Source organism: Scyliorhinus torazame, chromosome 31 (assembly GCF_047496885.1).
Source record: "Scyliorhinus torazame isolate Kashiwa2021f chromosome 31, sScyTor2.1, whole genome shotgun sequence".
NCBI lineage: Eukaryota > Metazoa > Chordata > Chondrichthyes > Carcharhiniformes > Scyliorhinidae > Scyliorhinus > Scyliorhinus torazame.
In genome coordinates, this window is record NC_092737.1 from 13,628,407 (window position 1) to 13,650,957 (window position 22,551).

At 56.6% G+C, this 22,551-nt stretch overlaps 1 protein-coding gene across 1 annotated transcript in view; it reads left to right on the forward strand.

Moving 5' to 3' along the window:
* Positions 1–272: 272 nt before the first annotated feature.
* LOC140404811 (uncharacterized) overlaps positions 273–22,551 on the forward strand; it is a 23,150-nt gene continuing 871 nt past the window's right edge. The window contains exons 1-4 of the mRNA XM_072493548.1: positions 273–305; positions 11,078–11,169; positions 16,314–16,661; positions 19,285–19,629. Of these exons, the coding sequence (XP_072349649.1) occupies positions 11,097–11,169; positions 16,314–16,661; positions 19,285–19,629 (766 nt within the window). The 5' untranslated portion in view covers positions 273–305; positions 11,078–11,096. The remainder of the gene's footprint in view (positions 306–11,077; positions 11,170–16,313; positions 16,662–19,284; positions 19,630–22,551) is intronic.

The window sequence follows — 22,551 nt, forward strand, 5'->3', positions numbered from 1 at the left end:
TGAGTGTGTGTGAATTGGTGTGAGCGTGGGTGAATAGTTGCGTGAGCGTGTGTGTGAATAAGTGTGTGTGTGAATAAGTGTGAGTGTATGTGAATAGATGTGTGAATGTGTGTGAATTCGAGTGTGTGTGAATAGATGTGTGAGTGAGCGTGTGTGAATAAGCGTGAGTGTGTGTGAATAGGTGTGAGTTAGTATGAGAATGAGGGATTGCTTAGTGTGTGACTAATATCAGCGTCATCGAAACGCTGGTATAAATTCAGCCACCACATCACCTCTTTCTTTCACTCTGGGGTAAGCTCCCTGTGGTAAGTGCTGCTGTGTGCTCCTGCCGACCTGACCATTAATCTGTGCAATTCATCGACTTCACCCCGTTTTTGATCAGTTTGGACTGCCTGCAGAAATCTCACTGAGTAAAGGCATCTCTCCTGGGACTCTGTCAGTGCTAATAAACTCGTTGGCCAGCGAGCGAATGGCCTCTTCATTCATTCATTCATTCAGGCAAATGTGAGAGGGAACGGGGGTGGGGGGAAACATGAGATTAAACCTTCCAGCCCTGCGGGGGGGGAGGGGGTTGAATCATGTCCTGTCTCTGGCGCGTGTGGTGGAGTGGGAGGGAAGGGGGGGGGGACGGGGGGGGGCGGGGGGGGGGGACATTCTTGAGAAGATTTTGCTGCTTCTAAGTCTGACGAAGGGGATTCCGCAACCTGTGGTTAAATTCGGTTCTTCTAAATGTCTCCTAGGCCTGCGATTTGTATTTTCCGTTTTCAAATGCGAGCCATTTGCATTACTGAAACCACAAAGGCCTCCGCGTGCTCTCAAGCGGTTGTCCCAGTACGTAAAGAGGAGGGGGATGGGGTAGGGGGGGGGGGGGGTGCGGGGAGGGGGCGATTTTCCAGCCCGCTTGGCACCTGCCGAAATCCCGCTGTGCCGGGGAAATTGCGGGAGAGGCCTGAAACGGGATTCGCGGTGTTCCCGGGGCCCTCCCCCGAGGCGGGCGTGAACATTTCCGCGCGCAGTGCGATTGCCCGCCAACCTCCGCAAGCGGAGAGCAGGCACGACGACCCGGCCGAGGGGCTGGGGGCCACAGTAGTCCCCCCCCAGGTGGACGGGGAGGGGGGAGGGGACAGGGCAATGACCCCCCCCCCGTCACCCTTTGCACCCAGTCATTGTCTGCCCCCACCCCTCAGACACTCCCTCTCTCCCCCTCACATTCTCTCTCTCCCCCACCCCTCACCACACTCGCTCTCTCCCCCTCACATTCTCTCTCTCCCCCACCCTTCACCACACTCCCTCTCTCCCCCTCACATTCTCTCTCTCCCCCACCCCTCACCACACTCGCTCTCTCCCCCCTCACATTCTCTCTCTCCCCCACCCCTCACCACACTCCCTCTCTCCCCCTCACATTCTCTCTCTCCCCCAACCCTCACAACACTCTCTCTCTCCCCCCCAGCCCTCACCACACTCCCTCTCTCCCCCTCACATTCTCTCTCTCCCCCACCCCTCACCACACTCGCTCTCTCCCCCTCACATTCTCTCTCTCTCCCCCACCCCTCACCACACTCCCTCTCTCCCCCACACATTCTCTCTCTCCCCCACCCCTCACCACACTCCCTCTCTCCCCCTCACATTCTCTCTCTCCCCCACCCCTCACCACACTCCCTCTCTCCCCCTCACATTCTCTCTCTCCCCCACCCCTCACCACACTCCCTCTCTCCCCCTCACATTCTCTCTCTCCCCCACCCCTCACCACACTCCCTCTCTACCCCTCACATTCTCTCCATCCCCCCAGCCCTCACAACACTCTCTCTCTCCCCCCGCCCCTCACCACACTCTCTCCCTCCCCCTCACATTCTCTCTATCCCCCACCCCTCACAACACTCTCTCTCCCCCCCGCCCCTCACCACACTCCCTCTCTCCCCCCACCCCTCACAACACTCTCTCTCCCCCCACCCTTCACACACTCCTCTCTCTCCCCCTCACTTTCTTGCTCTCCCACCACCCCTCATCACACTCTCTCTCCCCCACCCCTCATCACACTCTCTCTCCCCCCCCAACCCTCACACACTCTCTCTCCCCCCACACCTCACACACTCTCTCTCCCCCCCACCCCCTCACACTCTCTCTCTCCCCCCCGACCCCTCACACAATCTCTCTCCCCCCCACCCCCCACACACTCTCTTTACCCCCACACCTCACACACTCTCTCTCCCCCCCCACCCCTCACACACTCTCTCCCCCCACCCCTCACACACTCTCTCTCCCCCCCCACCCTCACACACTCTTTCTCCCCCCCCACCCTCACACACTCTCTCTCCCCCCATCCCTCACACACTCTCTCTCCCACCCCTCACACACTCTCTCTCCCCCCCACCCCTCACACACTCTCTCTCCCCCCACACCTCACACACTCTCTCTCTCTCTCTCCACCCCTCACTCACTCTCTCTCTCCCCCCCACCCCTCACACACTCTCTCCCACCCCAACCCTCACACACTCTCACTCCCCCCAACCCTCACACACTCTCTCTCTCCCACCCCTCAAACACTCTCTCTCGCCCCCACCCTCACACACTCTCTCTCTCCCACCCCTCACACACTCTCTCCCTCCCACCCCTCACACACTCTCTCTCCCCCCCACCCTCACACACACTCTCTCTCCCACCCCTCACACACACTCTCTCCTCCCCACCCCTCACACACTCTCTCTCTCCCACCCCTCACACACTCACTCTCCCCCCCATCCCACACACACTCTCTCTCTCCCACCCCTCACACCCTCTCTCTCCCCCCCCACCCTCACACACACTCTCTCTCCCACCCCTCACACACTCTCTCTCCCCCCCCCACCCCTCACACACTCTCTCTCTCCCACCCCTCACACTCTCTCTCTCCCTCCGACCGTCACCACACTCTCTCTCTCCCCCACCACTGCTCACCACACTCTATCTCCCCCCCCCACCCCTCACACTCTCTCTCCCCCACCACTCACCACACTCTCTCTCTCTCACCCACTCACACTCTCTCCCCCCACCCCTCACACACACTCTCTCTCTCACCCCTCACACACTCTCTCTCCCCACCCCTCACCACACTCTCTCTCTCACACCCCCTCACACACTCTCTCTCCCCACCCCTCACCACACCCTCCTCTCACCCCATCACACTCTCTCCCCCACCCCTCACCACACTCTCTCTCTCTCACCCCCTCACACTCTCTCCCCCCCACCACTCACCACACTCTCTCTCTCTCACCCCTCACACTCTCTCTCCCCCCCACCCCTCACACACACTCTCCTCTCACCCCCTCACACACACTCTCTCCCCACCCCCCCACCACACCCCACCCCCACCACTCACACTCTCCCCCCACCCCACACACACACTCTCTCTCACCCCCCACACACACTCCTCTTCCCACCCCTCACCACACACCCTCCTCACCCCCACACACACCCTCCCCCACCCCTCACCACACTCTCTCCCCACCCCCCCACACACTCCCCCCCACCCCCACCACACACCTCCCTCACCCCCCACACACTCACCCCCCACCCCCACCACACCCCACCCACCCCACCACACTCCCCCCCCCACCCCCCACACACCCACCCCACACACCCCCACACAAACTCCCTCCCACCCCCACCACACACTCTCCCCACCCCCCACACACACCCCCCCCACCCCTCACCACACACTCTCCCCCACCCCCTCACACACTCTCTCTCCCCACCCCTCACCACACACTCTCTCTCTCACCCCCTCACACACTCCTCTCCCCACCCCTCACCACACTCCTCTCTCACCCCACTCACACACTCTCTCTCCCCACCCCCCACCACACCCTCACCCCACCCCATCACACTCCTCTCCCCACCCCTCACCACACACTCTCTCTCTCACCCCACCCCTCACACACTCTCCCCCCCCCACCACTCACCACACTCCTCACTCCACTCGCTCACACACCTCTCCCCCCCACCCCCACACACACTCCTCTCTCACCCCCTCACACACTCCTCCCCCACCCCTCACCACATCCTCACTCTCACCCACTCACACTCCTCCCCCCACCCCTCACACACTCTCTCTCTCCACCCCCCACACACTCTCCTCCCCACCCCTCACCACACTCACTCTCTCCACCCCCCCACACACACTCTCTCCCCACCCCCACCACACTCTCTCTCTCCCACCCCACACACTCTCTCTCCCCCAACCATCAAACTCTCTCTCTCCCCCACACATCACACACACCCTCTCCCCCCACCCCCTTACACACCCTCTCACCCCCCACCCCTCACACACCTCCTCTCCCCCCCAACCCTCACACACTCCCCCCCCCCACCCTCACACACTCACTCTCCCCCCAACCCTCACACACACTCACTCCCCCACCCCTCACACACCACTCTCCTTCCACCCTTCACACACACTCTCCCCCCCCACCCTCACACACTCTCTCTCCCCCCACAGCTCACACACTCTCTCTCTCTCCCCCCACCCCTCACACACTCACTCTCCCCCCAACCCTCACACACTCTCACTCCCCCCAACCCTCACACACTCTCACTCTCCCACCCCTCACACACACTCTCTCCCCCCCACCCCTCACACACACTCTCTCTCCCACCCCTTACACACTCTCTCTCCCCCCCCACCCCTCACACACTTTCTCTCTCTCCCATCCCTCACACACTCTCTCCCTCCCCACCCCTCACACACTCTCTCTCTCCCACCCCTCACACACTCTCTCTCCCCCCACCCTCACACACACTCTCTCTCCCACCCCTCACACACTCTCTCTCCCCCCCACCCCTCACACACTCTCTCTCCCCCCACACCTCACACACACTCTCTCACTCTCTCACCCACCCCTCACTCAACTCTCTCTCCCCCCACCCCTCACACACTCTCTCCCACCCCAACCCACACACACTCTCACTCCCCCCCCAACCCTCACACACTCTCTCTCCCACCCCTCACACACTCTCTCTCGCCCCCACCCCTCACACACTCTCTCTCTCCCACCCCTCACACACACTCTCTCCTCCCCACCCCTCACACACTCTCTCGCTCCCACCCCTCACACACTCTCTCTCCCCCCCACCCCTCACACACTCTCTCTCTTCCACCCCTCACACAGTCTCTCTCCCCCCCCCACCCTCACACACACTCTCTCTCCCATCCCTCACACACTCTCTCTCCCCCCCCCCCACCCCTCACACACTCTCTCTCTCCCACCCCTCACACTCTCTCTCTCCCCCCCGACCCCTCACACACTCTCTCTCCCCCCACCCCTCACACACTCTCTCTCCCCCCACACCTCACACACTCTCTCTCTCTCCCCCCACCCCTCACACACTCTCTCCCCCCCCACCCCACACACCCTCTCTCTCCCCCACACCTCACACACTCACTCTCTCCCACCCCTCACACACTCACTCTCTCCCACCCCTCAGACACTCTCTCCCCCCCACCCTCACACACTCTCTCTCCCCCACACCTCACACACTCTCTCTACCCCCACCCCTCACACATTCACTTTCTCCCACCCCTCACACACTCTCTCTCCCCCTCACCCTCACACACTCTCTCTCCCCTCACACCTCACACACAGTCTCTCCCCCCACCCCTCACACACTCACTCTCTCCCACCCCTCACACACTCTCTCTCCCCCCACCCCTCACACACTCTCTCTCCCCTCACACCTCACACACACTCTCTCCCCCCACCCCTCACACACTCACTCTCTCCCACCCCTCACACACTCACTCTCTCCCACCCCTCACACACTCTCTCTCTCCCACCCCTCACACACTCTCTCTCCCCCCACCCCTCACACACTCTCTCTTCCCCCACACCGCACATTCTCTCTCTCCCCCCCATCCCTCACACACTCTCTCCCCCCCCCCCACTCAAGGGGTCTCACATCCACGCCTGTCGCCGACCTCCTCCTCAGTGACTGCCCTTACCCCGGGCCTGCCGACCAGGTCCCTCTGCTCTGCCGCGGAGAAGAGCCGCAGGTCCTGCGGTCCCCCTCCAATCTTCCCCTGCCCCCGGCCGTTTTGACCGGCCTTCCCCTGGAGGTTGGAGGGGGAGTGGGGGGGGGAAAGGACACATAAAGTGACAGTGTTGGACAGCTCAACGCCCCGCTACCGGCATGTGGGGCTGGGTTCGGCCCTCCCGAATCGGGATGGGGGTGGGGGGGGGGGGGGGGGGGGGGGGGGGGGGTTGCCAGGGGCACAGTGCTGTCTACTCACCCTGGCCGCCCTGAGGAGGTCATGCTGGCCGGACCGGATGGTGTTGCCCATGGCAATGTCCACCTCTGCCACCTCCTCATCCGGTACCGTTCCTCATTGGAATTGTCACTCCCGCCCTCCCAGCCCAAGATGAGGTTTCACCGCGGGTGGTAACTTTCACCTGGCGCCTTGTCAAGGCGCCTTTAGGAAATCCAAACGCAGCCACGTCTACAGGTTCCCCTCTTCCCCTGCTTGCCACATCCTCGAAGAACCCTGATAAATTAGCCAGCCGCAATCTCCCTTTCACAAAACCATGGTGACTCTGCCCGATTGCACCAGGACCTTTCCACTTGCCCCTGTTGCTACTTCTTCCCTTTTGCACCTTGACTTTGCTCTATTAACGTCCAACAGGTTTGTTTCGATGTCACTAGCTTTCGGAGCGCTGCTCCTTCCTCAGGTGAATGAAGAGGTCTGTTCCAGAAACACATATATAGACAAATTCAAAGATGCCAGACAATGCTTGGAATGCAACCATTAGCAGGTGATTAAATCTTTACAGATCCTGAGATGGGGTAACCCCAGGTTAAAGAGGTGTGAATTGTACCAAGCCAGGACAGTTGGTAGGATTTCGCAGGCCAGATGGTGGGGGATGAATGTAATGCGACATGAATCCCAGGTCCCGGTTGAGGCTGCACTCATGTGTGCGGAACTTGGCTATAAGTTTCTGCTCGGCGATTCTGCGTTGTCGCGGGTCCTGAAGGCCGCCTTGGAGAACGCTTACCAGGAGATCAGAGGCTGAATGCCCTTGACTGCTGAAGTGTTCCCCGACTGGAAGGGAACATTCTTCCTGCCTGGTGATTGTTGCGCGATGTCCGTTCATTCGTTGTCGCAGCGTCTGCATGGTCTCGCCAATGTACCACGCTTCGGAACATCCTTTCCTGCAGCGTATGAGGTAGACAACGTTGGCGGAGTTGCACGAGTATGTACCACGTACCTGGTGGGTGGTGTTCTCACATGTAATGGTGGTGCCCATGTCAATGATCTGGCACGTCTTGCAGAGATTGCCATGACAGGGTTGTGTGGTGTCGTGGTCACTGTTCTGAAGACTGGGTAGTTTGCTGCAAACAATGGTTTGTTTGAGGTTGCGCGGTTGTTTGAAGGCAAGTAGTGGGGGTGTGGGGATGACTTCAGCAATCAAGGGCATTCAGCCTCTAATCTCCGGGTAAGCGTTCTCCAAGGCGGCCTTCAGGACGCGAGACAACGCAGAATCGCCGAGCAGAAACCTATAGCCAAGTTCCGCACACATGAGTGCGGCCTCAACCGGGACCTGGGATTCATGTCACATTACATTCATCCCCCACCATCTGGCCTGCAAAATCCTACCAACTGTCCTGGCTTGATGTAATTCACACCTCTTTAACCTGGGGTTACCCCATCTCTGGATCTGTAAAGATTTAATCACCTGCTAATGCTCGCATTCCAAGCATTGTTTGGCATCTTTGAATTTGTCTATATATATGTTTCTGGAACAGACCTCTTCATTCACCTGAGGAAGGAGCAGCGCTCCGAAAGCTAGTGACATCGAAACAAACCTGTTGGACTTTAACCTGGTGTTGTAAGATCTCTTACTGTGCTCACCCCAGTCCAACGCCGGCATCGCCACATCATTGCTCTATTAAGGCAGCTCCCTTTCTGCCCATTGATTCTGAAAAGAGTTCAGTATTGGTAAATTAAGACATGTGAGGTGGTCCGTGGGGGGGGGCGGGGGGGGATCTATTTCCTCACTTGAGCGGTCCCAGGATAAAGATGTTTGAAAATTGCTGCCTTACCCTTTCCTCCCTCAAGCTGAATAATCTACCCTCCTTTAAAATGCGCCTCTATTGTGCCCTGTGCTGGATACGTCTACTTTCTCACGACTGTCTGGCCAAGACTCCAGTGTAGTACTGTACGGGAGGCACAGTGGAACAGTGGGTTAGCACTGCTGCCTCACGGCGCCATGGACCCAGGTTGATTCCGGCCTCGGGTCACTGTCTGCGCGGAGTCTGCACGTCCTCCCCCGTGTGTGTGCGTGGGTTTCCTCCGGGTGCTCCGGTTTCCTCCCCCAGTCCAAAGATGTGCAGGGTAGGTGGGGTTGCGGGTATGAGGCGGGGGCGTCAGAGGGTTGATTTGTCTCAATAAGGTCGCCTCTCATTCTTCTAAACACCCAATGAGGACAGGCCCGACCTACTCAACCTCTCCTCGTAAGGAAATCCCTCCCTACCCGGGATCAACCGAGTGAACCTTGTCCAATGCCGGTGTATCCTTCCTTCGATAAGGGGACCAAAACTGTCCACAGAATTCCAGGTGTGGCCTAACTGGTGCCTTGTACAGTTTTCGTAAGGCTTCCCTATTTTTATCCTCCATTTTCCTTGAAATGAAGGTCAACATTCCGGCTGCCATCCCTACGACCTGCTGAAGGGGTGCTGCATTGTCAGAGGTGCTGTCTCTCAGGTGGGACACTGCTTATCCTGAGGCCCGGTCAGCCCTCCTCACAGGTGGACGTCGAAGATCCTGAGGTCACCATGGCGGAAGAGAGCAGGGTGTGATGGGAAATCGGGGGCGGGGTTCTTCGGGAATCGGCGGGGCGGCCCACTCCAGGGTCGGGCCGCCCCAAGGTGCGGAATCCTCCAGGGGCCAGGCCGGCCCCGGAGTGGTTTGCGCCGCGCCGGCTGGCGGGGAAGGGGCTTGGCGCCACGGCAACCGGCGCCGAAGGGGGGGGGGGGGCCCGGGGCCTGATCCCCCCGCGCGCCCCCACCCCCCCGAGGACCCCGGAGGCCGCCCGAGCAGCCAGGTCCCGCCGGTAAGGACCTGTTGTCATTTACGCCGGTGGGACCGGCCTAAAACGGGCGGCCACTCGGCCCATCGCGGGCCGGAGAATCGCCGGGGGGGGGACAGCGGCCCCGCCGACCGGCGCGGCGCGATCCCCTCCCCCCCGCCAAATCCCCGGCGCCGGAGAATTCGGCAGCCAGCGGGGGCGGGATTCACGCCGCCCCCCCGGCGATTCTCCGACTCGGCGGGAGGCCGGAGAATCCCGCCTCATGTCTTCTTCTCCGGCGATCACTTGCTGACGAGTATGATTGTCCACACAAGACACTGTGTTACTGGTCAGGGTTTCTGTTGGCCACCCCGTGACTGATGAGCCCAATACTGGAGCCACATCGTCGAAACCCACGCATGGCGGGTATTTCCAGGAGGTGGGATGGGGGTCCTTGGATTCTGGATCGCCGGTATTCCTTTCTCAGGCCACTTTTCCGGGCCTCCTCTCGCAGTGGGGTGTCCTCGATGAAATGTGTCCCTCCCATCAGGAAGTCCCTCCAAGCAGGCGTCTTCTGAGCAAGAATCTCCCAGACTTGACATGGATGTTGCATTTCCTGAGGGAGGCCTTCAGTGTATCTTCGAAGCGATTCCTTCGTCCTCCCCTTGTTCGGGAGAATGCAAGAGCAGGGGTGTACCTCTGAGGCTGTACAAGGCTCTGGTCAGACCCCATTTGGAATATTGTGAGCAGTTTTGGGCCCCGTATCTAAGGAAGGATGTGCTGGCCTTGGAAAGGGTCCAGAGGAGGTTCACAAGAATGATCCCTGGAATGAAGAACTTGTCGTAAGAGGAACGGTTGAGGACCCTGGGTCTGTACTCGTTGGGAGTTTAGAAGGAGGAGGGGGATCTTATTGAAACTTACAGGATACTGCGAGGCCTGGATAGAGTGGACGTGGAGAGGGTGTTTCCACTTGTAGGAAAAACTAGAAGCAGAGGACACCATCTCAGACTGACGGGACGATCCTTTAAAACAGCGATGAGGAGGAATTTCTTCAGCCAGAGGGTGGGGAATCTGTGGAACTCTTTGCCGCAGAAGGCTGTGGAGGCCAAATCACTGAGTATATTTAAGACAGAGATAGATAGGTTCTTGATTAATAAGGGGATCAGGGGTTATGGGGAGAAGGCAGGAGAATGGGGATGAGACAAATATCAGTCATGATTGAATGGCGGAGCAGACTCAATGGGCCGAGTGGCCTAATTCTGCTCCTGTACCTTACGGGAGCCTTTGTCGAGCTGGGCGAAGGAGATTTGCTTTGGCAGTCGGGACATGCTAAGCACTCGGCCGTTCCAGTGGATTTGGCCTCGGATGATTGTGGCCTCGATGCTGTCCTCTTGGCTCCTTCAAGGAAGCGGATGTTCGCACCCCTGTGATCCCAGCTGCTGCGGAGAATCCGTCTCAGACAGCGTTGATGGTACCGCCTCAGGCCTAGAGGTGGGGTCTGTGGATCGTCAAGTATCCCTCAACCAATATACCCAAAAAAAAAAATGTCACCGGGCCAAGATGACATTGCTGTTTCTGGGATCTTCCTGTGTACACGTTGGCCCCTGCATTGCACTTCAAACGCTACATCATCGGCTGGAAAGCGCTTTGAGATCGCTGGCGGTTGTGACAGGTTCCACTCAAATGAAAGTCTTCGTTTGCACTTAACCTCACGCGATGTTTTTTGGAAAAAAATATTGTGTCACGGGAAGTGCGCGTCGTTGGCTGGGCCGAGTATCTATTGCCCGTCCCTAATTGCCCCGTGAGAAGGTGGAGGGTGAACCGCCATCTTGAACCCGCTGCGGTCCCGTGTGGGGTAGGTCCACTCACTGTGCTGCTGGGGAGGGAGGGTCTATTGAACCTCTGGTGTTGATCGCAGGCTGGGAAGGTTGGGGGACAATAATGAGTCTGGGCGGGAGGAACAGAACTCGGATACAGAAGTCGATTAGTGTGCTAGCTTGGCGCACAGTTAGTACACAATGCCATATTCTGTCTCATTTCAGGTACACAGGGTTATTCTCCATGTACAACAGGGCTGGTCAGCACTCTCACTCTCTCCAATGGCTGCTCAGCATGCTGACGTTATTATCAATTGGTAAGACGCAATCGATGTATTCCGATTCAGAATTTCTTAAAGGTGGTGTTTAAAAAAAATCCCGTACCACATCGTCCCCTTCAAACAATCGCAGGATTTGCCCACTATGACTAGATAAAAAATAAAGTTATCTCTGCGGAAAGACAGCGAACCCTCTGACAGTGCGGCACTCCCTCAGTACTGACCCTCTGACAGTGCGGCACTCCCTCAGTACTGACCCTCTGACAGTGCGGCACTCCCTCAGTACTGACCCTCTGACAGTGCGGCACTCCCTCAGTACTGACCCTCTGACAGTGCAGCACTCCCTCAGTACTGACCCTCTGACAGTGCGGCACTCCCTCAGTACTGACCCGCTGACAGTGCAGCACTCCCACAGTACTGACCCTCTGACAGTGTGGCACTCCCTCAGTACTGACCCTCTGACAGTGCAGCACTCCCTCAGTACTGACCCTCTGACAGTGCAGCACTCCCTCAGTACTGACCCTCTGACAGTGCAGCACTCTCTCAGTACTGACCCTCTGACAGTGCAGCACTCCCTCAGTACTGACCCTCTGACAGTGCAGCACTCCCTCAGTACTGACCCTCTGACAGTGCAGCACTCTCTCAGTACTGACCCTCTGACAGTGCAGCACTCCCTCAGTACTGACCCTCTGACAGTGCAGCACTCTCTCAGTACTGACCCTCTGACAGTGTGGCACTCCCTCAGTACTGACCCTCTGACAGTGCAGCACTCCCTCAGTACTGACCCTCTGACAGTGCAGCACTCCCTCAGTACTGACCCTCTGACAGTGCAGCACTCCCTCAGTACTGACCTTCTGACAGTGCAGCACTCTCTCAGTACTGACCCTCTGACAGTGCAGCACTCCCTCAGTACTGACCCTCTGACAGTGCGGCACTCCCTCAGTACTGACCCTCTGACAGTGCAGCACTCCCTCAGTACTGACCCTCTAACAGTGCGGCACTCCCTCAGTACTGACCCTCTGACAGTGCAGCACTCCCTCAGTACTGACCCTCTGACAGTGCAGCACTCCCTCAGTACTGACCCTCTGACAGTGCGGCACTCCCTCAGTGCTGACCCTCTGACAGTGCGGCACTCCCTCAGTATTGACCCTCTGACAGTGCGGCACTCCCTCAGTACTGACCCTCTGACAGTGCAGCACTCCCTCAGTACTGACCCTCTGACAGTGCAGCACTCCCTCAGTACTGACCCTCTGACAGTGCGGCACTCCCTCAGCACTGACCCTCTGACAGTGCAGCACTCCCTCAGTACTGACCCTCTGACAGTGCAGCACTCCCTCAGTACTGACCCTCTGACAGTGCGGCACTCCCTCAGTACTGACCCTCTGACAGTGCAGCACTCCCTCAGTACTGACCCTCTGACAGTGAGACACTCCCTCAGTACTGACCCTCTGACAGTGCGGCACTCCCTCAGTACTGACCCTCTGACAGTGAGACACTCCCTCAGTACTGACCCTCTGACAGTGAGACACTCCCTCAGTACTGACCCTCTGATAGTGCGGCACTCCCTGAGTACTGACCCTCCGACAGTGCAGCACTCCCTCAGTACTGACCCCCTGACAGTGCGGCACTCCCTCAGTACTGACCCTCTGACAGTGCGGTACTCCCTCAGTACTGACCCTCTGACAGTGCGGTACTCCCTCAGTACTGACCCTCCGACAGTGCGGCACTCCCTCAGTACTGACCCTCCGACAGTGCGGCACTCCCTCAGTACTGACTCTCTGACAGTGCGGCACTCCCACAGTACTGACCCTCCGACAGTGCGGCGCTCCCTCAGTACTGACCCTCTGACAGTGCAGCACTCCCTCAGTACTGACCCTCTGACAGTGCGGCGCTCCCTCAGTACTGACCCTCTGACAGTGCAGCACTCCCTCAGTACTGACCCTCTGACAGTGCGGCATTCCCTGAGTACTGACCCTCTGACAGTGCGGCACTCCCCCAGTACTGACCCTCTGACAGTGCGGCACTCCCTCAGCACTGACCCTCTGACAGTGCGGCACTCCCTCAGTACTGACCCTCTGACAGTGCAGCACTCTCTCATACTGACCCTCTGACAGTGCAGCACTCCCTCAGTACTGACCCTCTGACAGTGCGGCACTCCCTCAGTACTGACCCTCTGACAGTGCAGCACTCCCTCAGTACTGACCCTCTGACAGTGCAGCACTCCCTCAGTACTGACTCTCTGACAGTGCGGCACTCCCTCAGTACTGACCCTCTGACAGTGCAGCCCCCCCTCAGTACTGACTCTCTGACAGTGCGGCACTCCCTCAGTACTGACCCTCTGACAGTGCGGCACTCCCTCAGTACTGACCCTCTGACAGTGCAGCACTCCCTCAGTACTGACCCTCTGACAGTGCGGCACTCCCTCAGTACTGACCCTCTGACAGTGCAGCACTCCCTCAGTACTGACCCTCTGACAGTGCGGCACTCCCTCAGTACTGACTCTCTGACAGTGCGGCACTCCCACAGTACTGACCCTCCGACAGTGCGGCGCTCCCTCAGTACTGACCCTCTGACAGTGCAGCACTCCCTCAGTACTGACCCTCTGACAGTGCGGCGCTCCCTCAGTACTGACCCTCTGACAGTGCAGCACTCCCTCAGTACTGACCCTCTGACAGTGCGGCACTCCCTGAGTACTGACCCTCTGACAGTGCGGCACTCCCTCAGTACTGACCCTCTGACAGTGCGGCACTCCCTCAGCACTGACCCTCTGACAGTGCGGCACTCCCTCAGTACTGACCCCCTGACAGTGCAGCACTCTCTCATACTGACCCTCTGACAGTGCAGCACTCCCTCAGTACTGACCCTCTGACAGTGCGGCACTCCCTCAGTACTGACCCTCTGACAGTGCAGCACTCCCTCAGTACTGACCCTCTGACAGTGCAGCACTCCCTCAGTACTGACTCTCTGACAGTGCGGCACTCCCTCAGTACTGACCCTCTGACAGTGCGGCACTCCCTCAGCACTGATCCTCTGACAGTGCGGCACTCCCTCAGTACTGACCCTCTGACAGTGCGGCACTCCCTCAGTACTGACCCTCTGACAGTGCGGCACTCCCTCAGCACTGATCCTCTGACAGTGCGGCACTCCCTCAGTACTGACCCTCTGACAGTGCGGCACTCCCTCAGTACTGACCCTCTGACAGTGCGGCACTCCCTCAGTACTGACCCTCTGACAGTGCAGCACTCCCTCAGTACTGACCCTCTGACAGTGCAGCACTCTCTCAGTACTGACCCTCTGACAGTGCAGCACTCCCTCAGTACTGACCCTCTGACAGTGCAGCACTCTCTCAGTACTGACCCTCTGACAGTGTGGCACTCCCTCAGTACTGACCCTCTGACAGTGCAGCACTCCCTCAGTACTGACCCTCTGACAGTGCAGCACTCCCTCAGTACTGACCCTCTGACAGTGCAGCACTCCCTCAGTACTGACCTTCTGACAGTGCAGCACTCTCTCAGTACTGACCCTCTGACAGTGCAGCACTCCCTCAGTACTGACCCTCTGACAGTGCGGCACTCCCTCAGTACTGACCCTCTGACAGTGCAGCACTCCCTCAGTACTGACCCTCTGACAGTGCGGCACTCCCTCAGTACTGACCCTCTGACAGTGCAGCACTCCCTCAGTACTGACCCTCTGACAGTGCAGCACTCCCTCAGTACTGACCCTCTGACAGTGCGGCACTCCCTCAGAGCTGACCCTCTGACAGTGCGGCACTCCCTCAGTACTGACCCTCTGACAGTGCGGCACTCCCTCAGTACTGACCCTCTGACAGTGCAGCACTCCCTCAGTACTGACCCTCTGACAGTGCAGCACTCCCTCAGTACTGACCCTCTGACAGTGCGGCACTCCCTCAGCACTGACCCTCTGACAGTGCAGCACTCCCTCAGTACTGACCCTCTGACAGTGCAGCACTCCCTCAGTACTGACCCTCTGACAGTGCGGCACTCCCTCAGTACTGACCCTCTGACAGTGCAGCACTCCCTCAGTACTGACCCTCTGACAGTGAGACACTCCCTCAGTACTGACCCTCTGACAGTGCGGCACTCCCTCAGTACTGACCCTCTGACAGTGAGACACTCCCTCAGTACTGACCCTCTGACAGTGAGACACTCCCTCAGTACTGACCCTCTGATAGTGCGGCACTCCCTGAGTACTGACCCTCCGACAGTGCAGCACTCCCTCAGTACTGACCCCCTGACAGTGCGGCACTCCCTCAGTACTGACCCTCTGACAGTGCGGTACTCCCTCAGTACTGACCCTCTGACAGTGCGGTACTCCCTCAGTACTGACCCTCCGACAGTGCGGCACTCCCTCAGTACTGACCCTCCGACAGTGCGGCACTCCCTCAGTACTGACTCTCTGACAGTGCGGCACTCCCACAGTACTGACCCTCCGACAGTGCGGCGCTCCCTCAGTACTGACCCTCTGACAGTGCAGCACTCCCTCAGTACTGACCCTCTGACAGTGCGGCGCTCCCTCAGTACTGACCCTCTGACAGTGCAGCACTCCCTCAGTACTGACCCTCTGACAGTGCGGCATTCCCTGAGTACTGACCCTCTGACAGTGCGGCACTCCCTCAGTACTGACCCTCTGACAGTGCGGCACTCCCTCAGCACTGACCCTCTGACAGTGCGGCACTCCCTCAGTACTGACCCTCTGACAGTGCAGCACTCTCTCATACTGACCCTCTGACAGTGCAGCACTCCCTCAGTACTGACCCTCTGACAGTGCGGCACTCCCTCAGTACTGACCCTCTGACAGTGCAGCACTCCCTCAGTACTGACCCTCTGACAGTGCAGCACTCCCTCAGTACTGACTCTCTGACAGTGCGGCACTCCCTCAGTACTGCCCCTCTGACAGTGCCGCACTCCCTCAGTACTGACCCTCTGACAGTGCGGCACTCCCTCAGTACTGACCCTCTGACAGTGCCACACTCCCTCAGCAATGCATAGGGAAAGTCGAGCAGGATGCTTCACGCTGAAACCTGGCTCTGCGGAATTTTCGTGTTGAATGGCATTTAGCTTCGTTCTGGCCACACCGATATTTTAGCAGCATGCTGGTTGGCCAAAAGATTAACAGGAAACAGGAGGCTGGGGGAATTTACTGATTGCTTTTTGATTCCCTAGGAGAGTCCACGTGTAACAAGACCACCTTACCCTTGAAGGCTTCCTGTGGGGGCAACATCGATCTGCCATGTGGCTTTCCCGGTGCCCTCCAGCCTGCCAGCGTCACCTGGCAGAAAGTCTCCCCAAGGGGTGACCTGGTTGTCCATTTGCAGCCGCTCAACGATGGCCAGCATCGCGGTTTCAAGAACAGGACTGCAATGAGACCAGATTGGGGCAAGAAGAGAGACGCGGCCCTCACTCTCCAGAACGTCAGGTTGGAAGACAGTGGCACCTACACCTGTTTCGTTCGTTTTGACGCCGCCGAGAAAAGTGCACTGTGCTCTGAAATATCGCTGCAAGTGCATCGAGGTAAGGAGAGGTCACAAAGTGCACGGTGTAGCCCCAGCAATGTAGTGTTCAATGGTTTGATTAATCTGTGCTTGATAGTGTGAGTCTGGAAACCGATCTATGCTCACTGTCTTTGAGCTATTAGGCCTGGTTGTTGACTCCGAGCTTGAGTTAACTAGCCGCTGGACGCAACTGAGCTATCTGCATGCTGCAGACATTTTGCGACATCGGAGACATTTTAAAGGACTGAAAGTAAGCCTGCTGCAGACCAATAGCGTCTCTAAATTGTCCTCATATATACAAAATAAACAGAAAGGAGGGGAACGCCTGACATTCAAACTTGAAGGGGTACAAGACCAGGGATGTCCTTCTGAGGCTGTATAAGACTCTGGTCAGACCCCACTTGGAGTATTGTGAGCAGTTTTGGGCCCCGTATCTAAGGAAGGATGTGCCGGCCTTGGAAAGGGTCCAGAGAAGGTTCACAAGAATGATCCCTGGAATGAAGAGCTTGTCGTATGAGGAACGGTTGAGGACTCTGGGTCTGTACTCGTTGGAGTTTAGAAGGATGAGGGGGGATCTTATTGAAACTTACAGGGTACTGCGAGGCCCGGATAGAGTGGACGTGGAGAGGATGTTTCCACTTGTAGGAGAAACTAGAACCCGAGGACACAATCTCAGACGATCCTTTAAAACAGAGATGAGGAGGAATTTCTTCAGCCAGAGGGTGGGGAATCTGTGGAACTCTTTGCCGCAGAAGGCTGTGGAGGCCAAATCACTGAGTGTCTTTAAGACAGAGATAGATAGGTTGTTGATTAATGAGGGGATCAGGGGTTATGGGGAGAAGGCAGGAGAATGGGGATGAGAAAAATATCAGCCATGATTGAATGGCGGAGCAGACTCGATGGGCCGAGTGGCCTAATTCTGCTCCTATGTATTATGGTCTTATATCCTGGAGATTGTCAACAGTACAATCAACCTGGCATTTCGAAAGCACTTTTAACTTTATGGGAATCCTTGCTAAGTGCAATCGCAGGTCAGGGGTGGGATTATCGCTACGAATCCCTGATCCAAACCGGCCACCAGTTACTCCGACCACTGCCGACAAAAAACTTGGGAAACTAACTCATCAGATTCAACAACCCCCACCCACCCACCCAGCCCTTCCGATTACGGGAATAGTGCCGGAGTGACAGATTACGGGGAGAGACAGAAGAAAGCGGAATGTTCTACAGGGGATGAAGTGGTGTAGCGGTACAGTCGCTGGACGAGCAATGCAGGGTGGGTGGATCGGCCGCCCGAACTCCTGAAGGGGTTTTTGACAGGGCCACACAAAGAGGAACATCTTGTTCCCAGTGCGCCACGGGTCGGGAAATAACCGACAACGCTCGAAACCGATAGACGAACGGCGACGTGAGAAAATCCTTCTTTTTTTTTTTTTACCCAGTGCGGTGGAGATAGATTCAAAAGAGCCTTTCGAAAGGAAATGGGATAACTGCTTGAAAGAGAAGATGATTGTCGGGGAGGATCAAGGTTGGGCGAGAGGGATTGCTCTACTAGGGAGCTGGAACATACTTGATGACTGCCTCTCTGCTGCGTTATACTGCAATTGTAAGGTACGGAACACACAATGGAGCAACAAGCAAACAGGAAGGCCAAAGTCACGTTGGTCTTTATTGCAAGGAGATCGGACTCCAGGAATAACTCGGTCTTACTGCAACTGTGGGAGGGCCTTGGTGAGATTACCCCTGCAGCACTGAGGGCAGTTTTGTCCTCCATATTTAAGGAAGGACGCACTTGCGTTGGAGGGGGTACAGCGAACGTTGCCCAGGTGGGCCCTGGGGTGACAGGCCTTGTCTTGTGATGGGAGGCGGAGTGAATTGGGTTTATAGTCTCGGGAGTTTGGACGAATGAGAGGCAATCTCGTTGAAAGACAAAATTCTGAAAGGGTTTGGGAGGGTGAGCGTGGAGAGATCCAATACATGGGGGTTATAGTCTCAGGGTAAGGGAGTCGGCCATTTTGGGACCGAGATTAGGAGAAATGTCTACACTCAAAGGGTCAATCTTTGGAATTCACCACCCCAGAGGGTTGTGAGTGCCCCATCGTTGAATATATTCAAGTCTGCGGTAGGCCGATCGTTCGTCCCTCGCAAAATCAAGAGATGTGGGGAGGGGGTGGGTAAATGGATTCAAAGTCCAAGATTAGCTATGGGAGTATTGAACGGCGGAACAGGCTCCATGGGCCGAATCGCCCACACCCACCTCCTACTCCTTGGGCAGCACGGTAGCACAGTGGTTAGCACTGTTGCTTCACAGCGCCAGGGTCCTGGGTTCGATTCCCGGCTTGGGTCACTGTCTGTGCGGAGTCTGCACGTCCTCCCCCGTGTCTGCGTGGGTTTCCTCCGGGCGCTCCGGTTTCCTCCCACAAGTCCCCGAAAGACGTGCTTGTTGGGTGAATTGGACATTCCGAATTCTCCCTCCGTGTCCCCGAACAGGCGCCGGAATGTGGCGACGAGGGGATTTTCACAGTAACTTCATTGCCGCGTTAACGTGAGCCGACTTGTGACACTAATAAAAAAATGATTATTATTCCGTCCTGTGTGTTCCGATGCATCCTCGTGACTCGGCGATTTTTGTTTCCTTGTAGATGGGGGGGTTTTCTGGGCAATGAACTCAGAGCTCACGGTGAAAGCTGGGGAAGGGCTGAGGCTGTGGTGGGGCCTGAAACCACAGTGCTTCAACTCCGAGACGTTGGCTGTGACGTGTGGGAGCGGCAGCCCCTCGTCCAGGCACCTCTGCCAGCTCGGCAACGGGGGAGCGGGTGACGAGGTCAAGGCCGCGAATTGCACCGTGAGGCTGGGAGAGGACAATGGAATCACCACCACCTGGATCTCGAGCCCCCGTTCCAATCAAACAGGAAACTATACGTGTTGCCTTGGAGACGGCACTGGCAGTCCGGTGAGCTGTGCAAGGACTAGTGTCAACCTCACAGGTAAATCTGATTGGAGCCCCTCATCAATTTTGTCCTCGCCTTCCTCGTTATGACAGGGTGAGAGGCCATTCTTCCCATATAGTCCATGCCAGCTCGCTGTAGATCAATTCAACCTCTCGTGTTCTCCAGGCTCCACCCCCCATATCATAAGACCATAAGACACAGGAGCAGAATTAGGCCATTCGGCCCATCGAGTCTGCTCCGCCATTCAATCACAGCTGATATTTTCTCATCCCCATTCTCCTGCCTTCTCCCCATAACCCCTGATCCCCTCATTAATCAAGAACCTATCTATCTCTGTCTTAAAGACACCCAGTGATTTGGCCTCCACAGCCTTCTGCGGCAAAGAGTTCCACAGATTCCCCACCCTCTGGCTGAAGAAATTCCTCCTCATCTCTGTTTTAAAGGATCGTCCCTTCAGTCTGAGATGGTGTCCTCTGGTTCTAGTTTTTCCTGCAACTGGAAACATCCTCTCCACGTCCACTCTATCCGGGCCTCGCAGTATCCTGTAAGTTTCAATAAGATCCCCCCTCCTCCTTCTAAACTCCAACGAGTACAGACCCAGAGTCCTCAACCGTTCCTCATACGACAAGCTCTTCATTCCAGGGATCATTCTTGTGAACCTCCTCTGGACCCTTTCCAAGGTCAACACATCCTTCCTTAGATACGGGGCTCAAAACTGCTCACAATATTCCCCTCAAGCACCCGTCCAATTTCCTGTTGACATCTTCCTTCGCCGCCCCCTGATCTAACCCTCTGGTGGGCAGCGGCATTACCACCCGATGCTTAAGGAAAAAGCTCCTCCCTGCATCCACCCCTTCCATATCACCCACACAACTCCGCGTCCTCTAATTCTTGTACCAACAGTAAAGGCATTTCTTTATTGACCGAATTCAAGCCCCTCACCTTGAGAATCTCTTTGAAATCTCGCCCTCAACCTCCTTTTCCCCAAGGAATAGAACCCCAACTTAACGTACCCTAACCTCGTAGCTTAAAACCGCCCGGCACCATTCAGGTCAATCGATGGGAGAATCCACATAAGCCCTACGGTGCAGAGGGAGGCCTTTTGGCCCATCGAGTCTGCACCGACCCTCTTGAAAGAGCACCGTATCCAGGCCCACTCCTCCTGCCCTATCCCCGTAACTCCACCTAACCTGCACATCTTTGGACACTAAGGGGCAATATAGCACGGCCAATCCACCTAACCTGCACATCTTTGGACACTAAGGGGAAATTTAGCGTGGCCAATCCACCTAACCTGCACATCTTTGGACACTAAGGGACAATTTAGCACGGCCAATCCATCTAACCTGCACATCTTTGGACACCAAGGGACAATTTAGCACGGCCAATCCATCTAACCTGCAAATCTTTGGACACTAAGGGACAATTTAGCACGGCCAATCCGCCTAACCTGCACATCTTTGGACACTAAGGGACAATTTATCATGGCCAATCCACCTAACCTGCACATCGTTGGACACTAAGGGGCAATTTAGCGTGGCCAATCCACCTAACCTGCACATCTTTGGACACTAAGGGACAATTTAGCATGATCAATCCACCTAACCTGCACATCTTTGGACACTAAGGGACAATTTAGCACGGCCAATCCACCTAACCTGCACATCTTTGGATACTAAGGGGCAATTTAGCACGGCCAATCCATCTAACCTGCACATCTTTGGACACTAAGGGGCAATTTAGCACGGCCAATCCACCTAACCTGCACATCTTTGGACTATGGGAGGAAACCGGAGCACCCGGAGGAAACCCACGCAGACACGGGGGAGAACGTGCAGACTCCGCACAGATAGTGACCCAAGCCGGGAATCGAACCTGGGACCCTAGCGCTGTGAGACAGCAGCGCTAACCCACTGTGCCACCCTGCTGCCCTCTGCCCCTTCCACTCCCACTCCATGACCCTCACGTCCTTCCCAAGATGACGGTATTTATTTTTGATGACTTAAAATCTGCAATTGAAACTAGCCTCAGCAATGGTGACCATGAAACGATCATAGCTTGTTGTAATAACCCATCTTGTGGTGTAATGGTATTGTCGCTGGTTTACTAACCCAGGGTAGCTCTGGGGACCCGGATTCGAATCCCACCATGGCAAATGGTGAAATTTGAATTGAATAAAAATTAAAATGCTAGTTGATGACCATGCAACCATTGTAAAACCCCATCTGGTTCACAAATGTCCTTGAGGGAAGGAAATCTGCCGTCCTTACCCGGTCTGGCCTACACGTGACTCCAGGCCCACAGCCATGTGGTTGACTCTTAACTTCCCCTCTGAAATGGGATCGCTGCGGGAGTTCCTCAGGGTGGTGTCCTAGGCCCCAACCATCTTCAGCTGCTTCATCAATGACTTCCCTTCCACCAGAAGGTCAGAAGTGGGGATGTTTGCGGATGACTGCACAATGTTCAGCATCATCTCAGACTCCTCAGACACTGAGGCAGCCCATGTCCAAATGCAGCAAGACCTGGACAATAGCCAGGCTCGGGCTGACAAGTGGCAAGTTACATTCGCGCCACACAAGTGCCAGGCAATGACCAATCCTACAAGAGAGGATCTAACCACCACCCCTTGACATTCAATGGCATCACCATCGCTGAATCCCCCACTATCAACATCCTGGGGGGCTACTATTGACCAGAAAATGGGTGTGGTTAGCCCTACTGCCTCACGGCGCTGAGGTCCCGGGTTCCATCCCGGACCCGGGTCACTGTCCGCGTGGAGTTTGCACAATCTCCCCGTGTCTGCGTGGGTCTCGCCCCCACAACCCAAAGGTGTGCAGGCTAGGTGGATTGGCTGCGCTAAACTGCCCCTTAATTGGAAAAAAAGAATTGTGTACTCTAAATTTTAAAAAAAACTATTGATCAGAAACTGAACTGGACCCAGTCACATTAATACTGTGG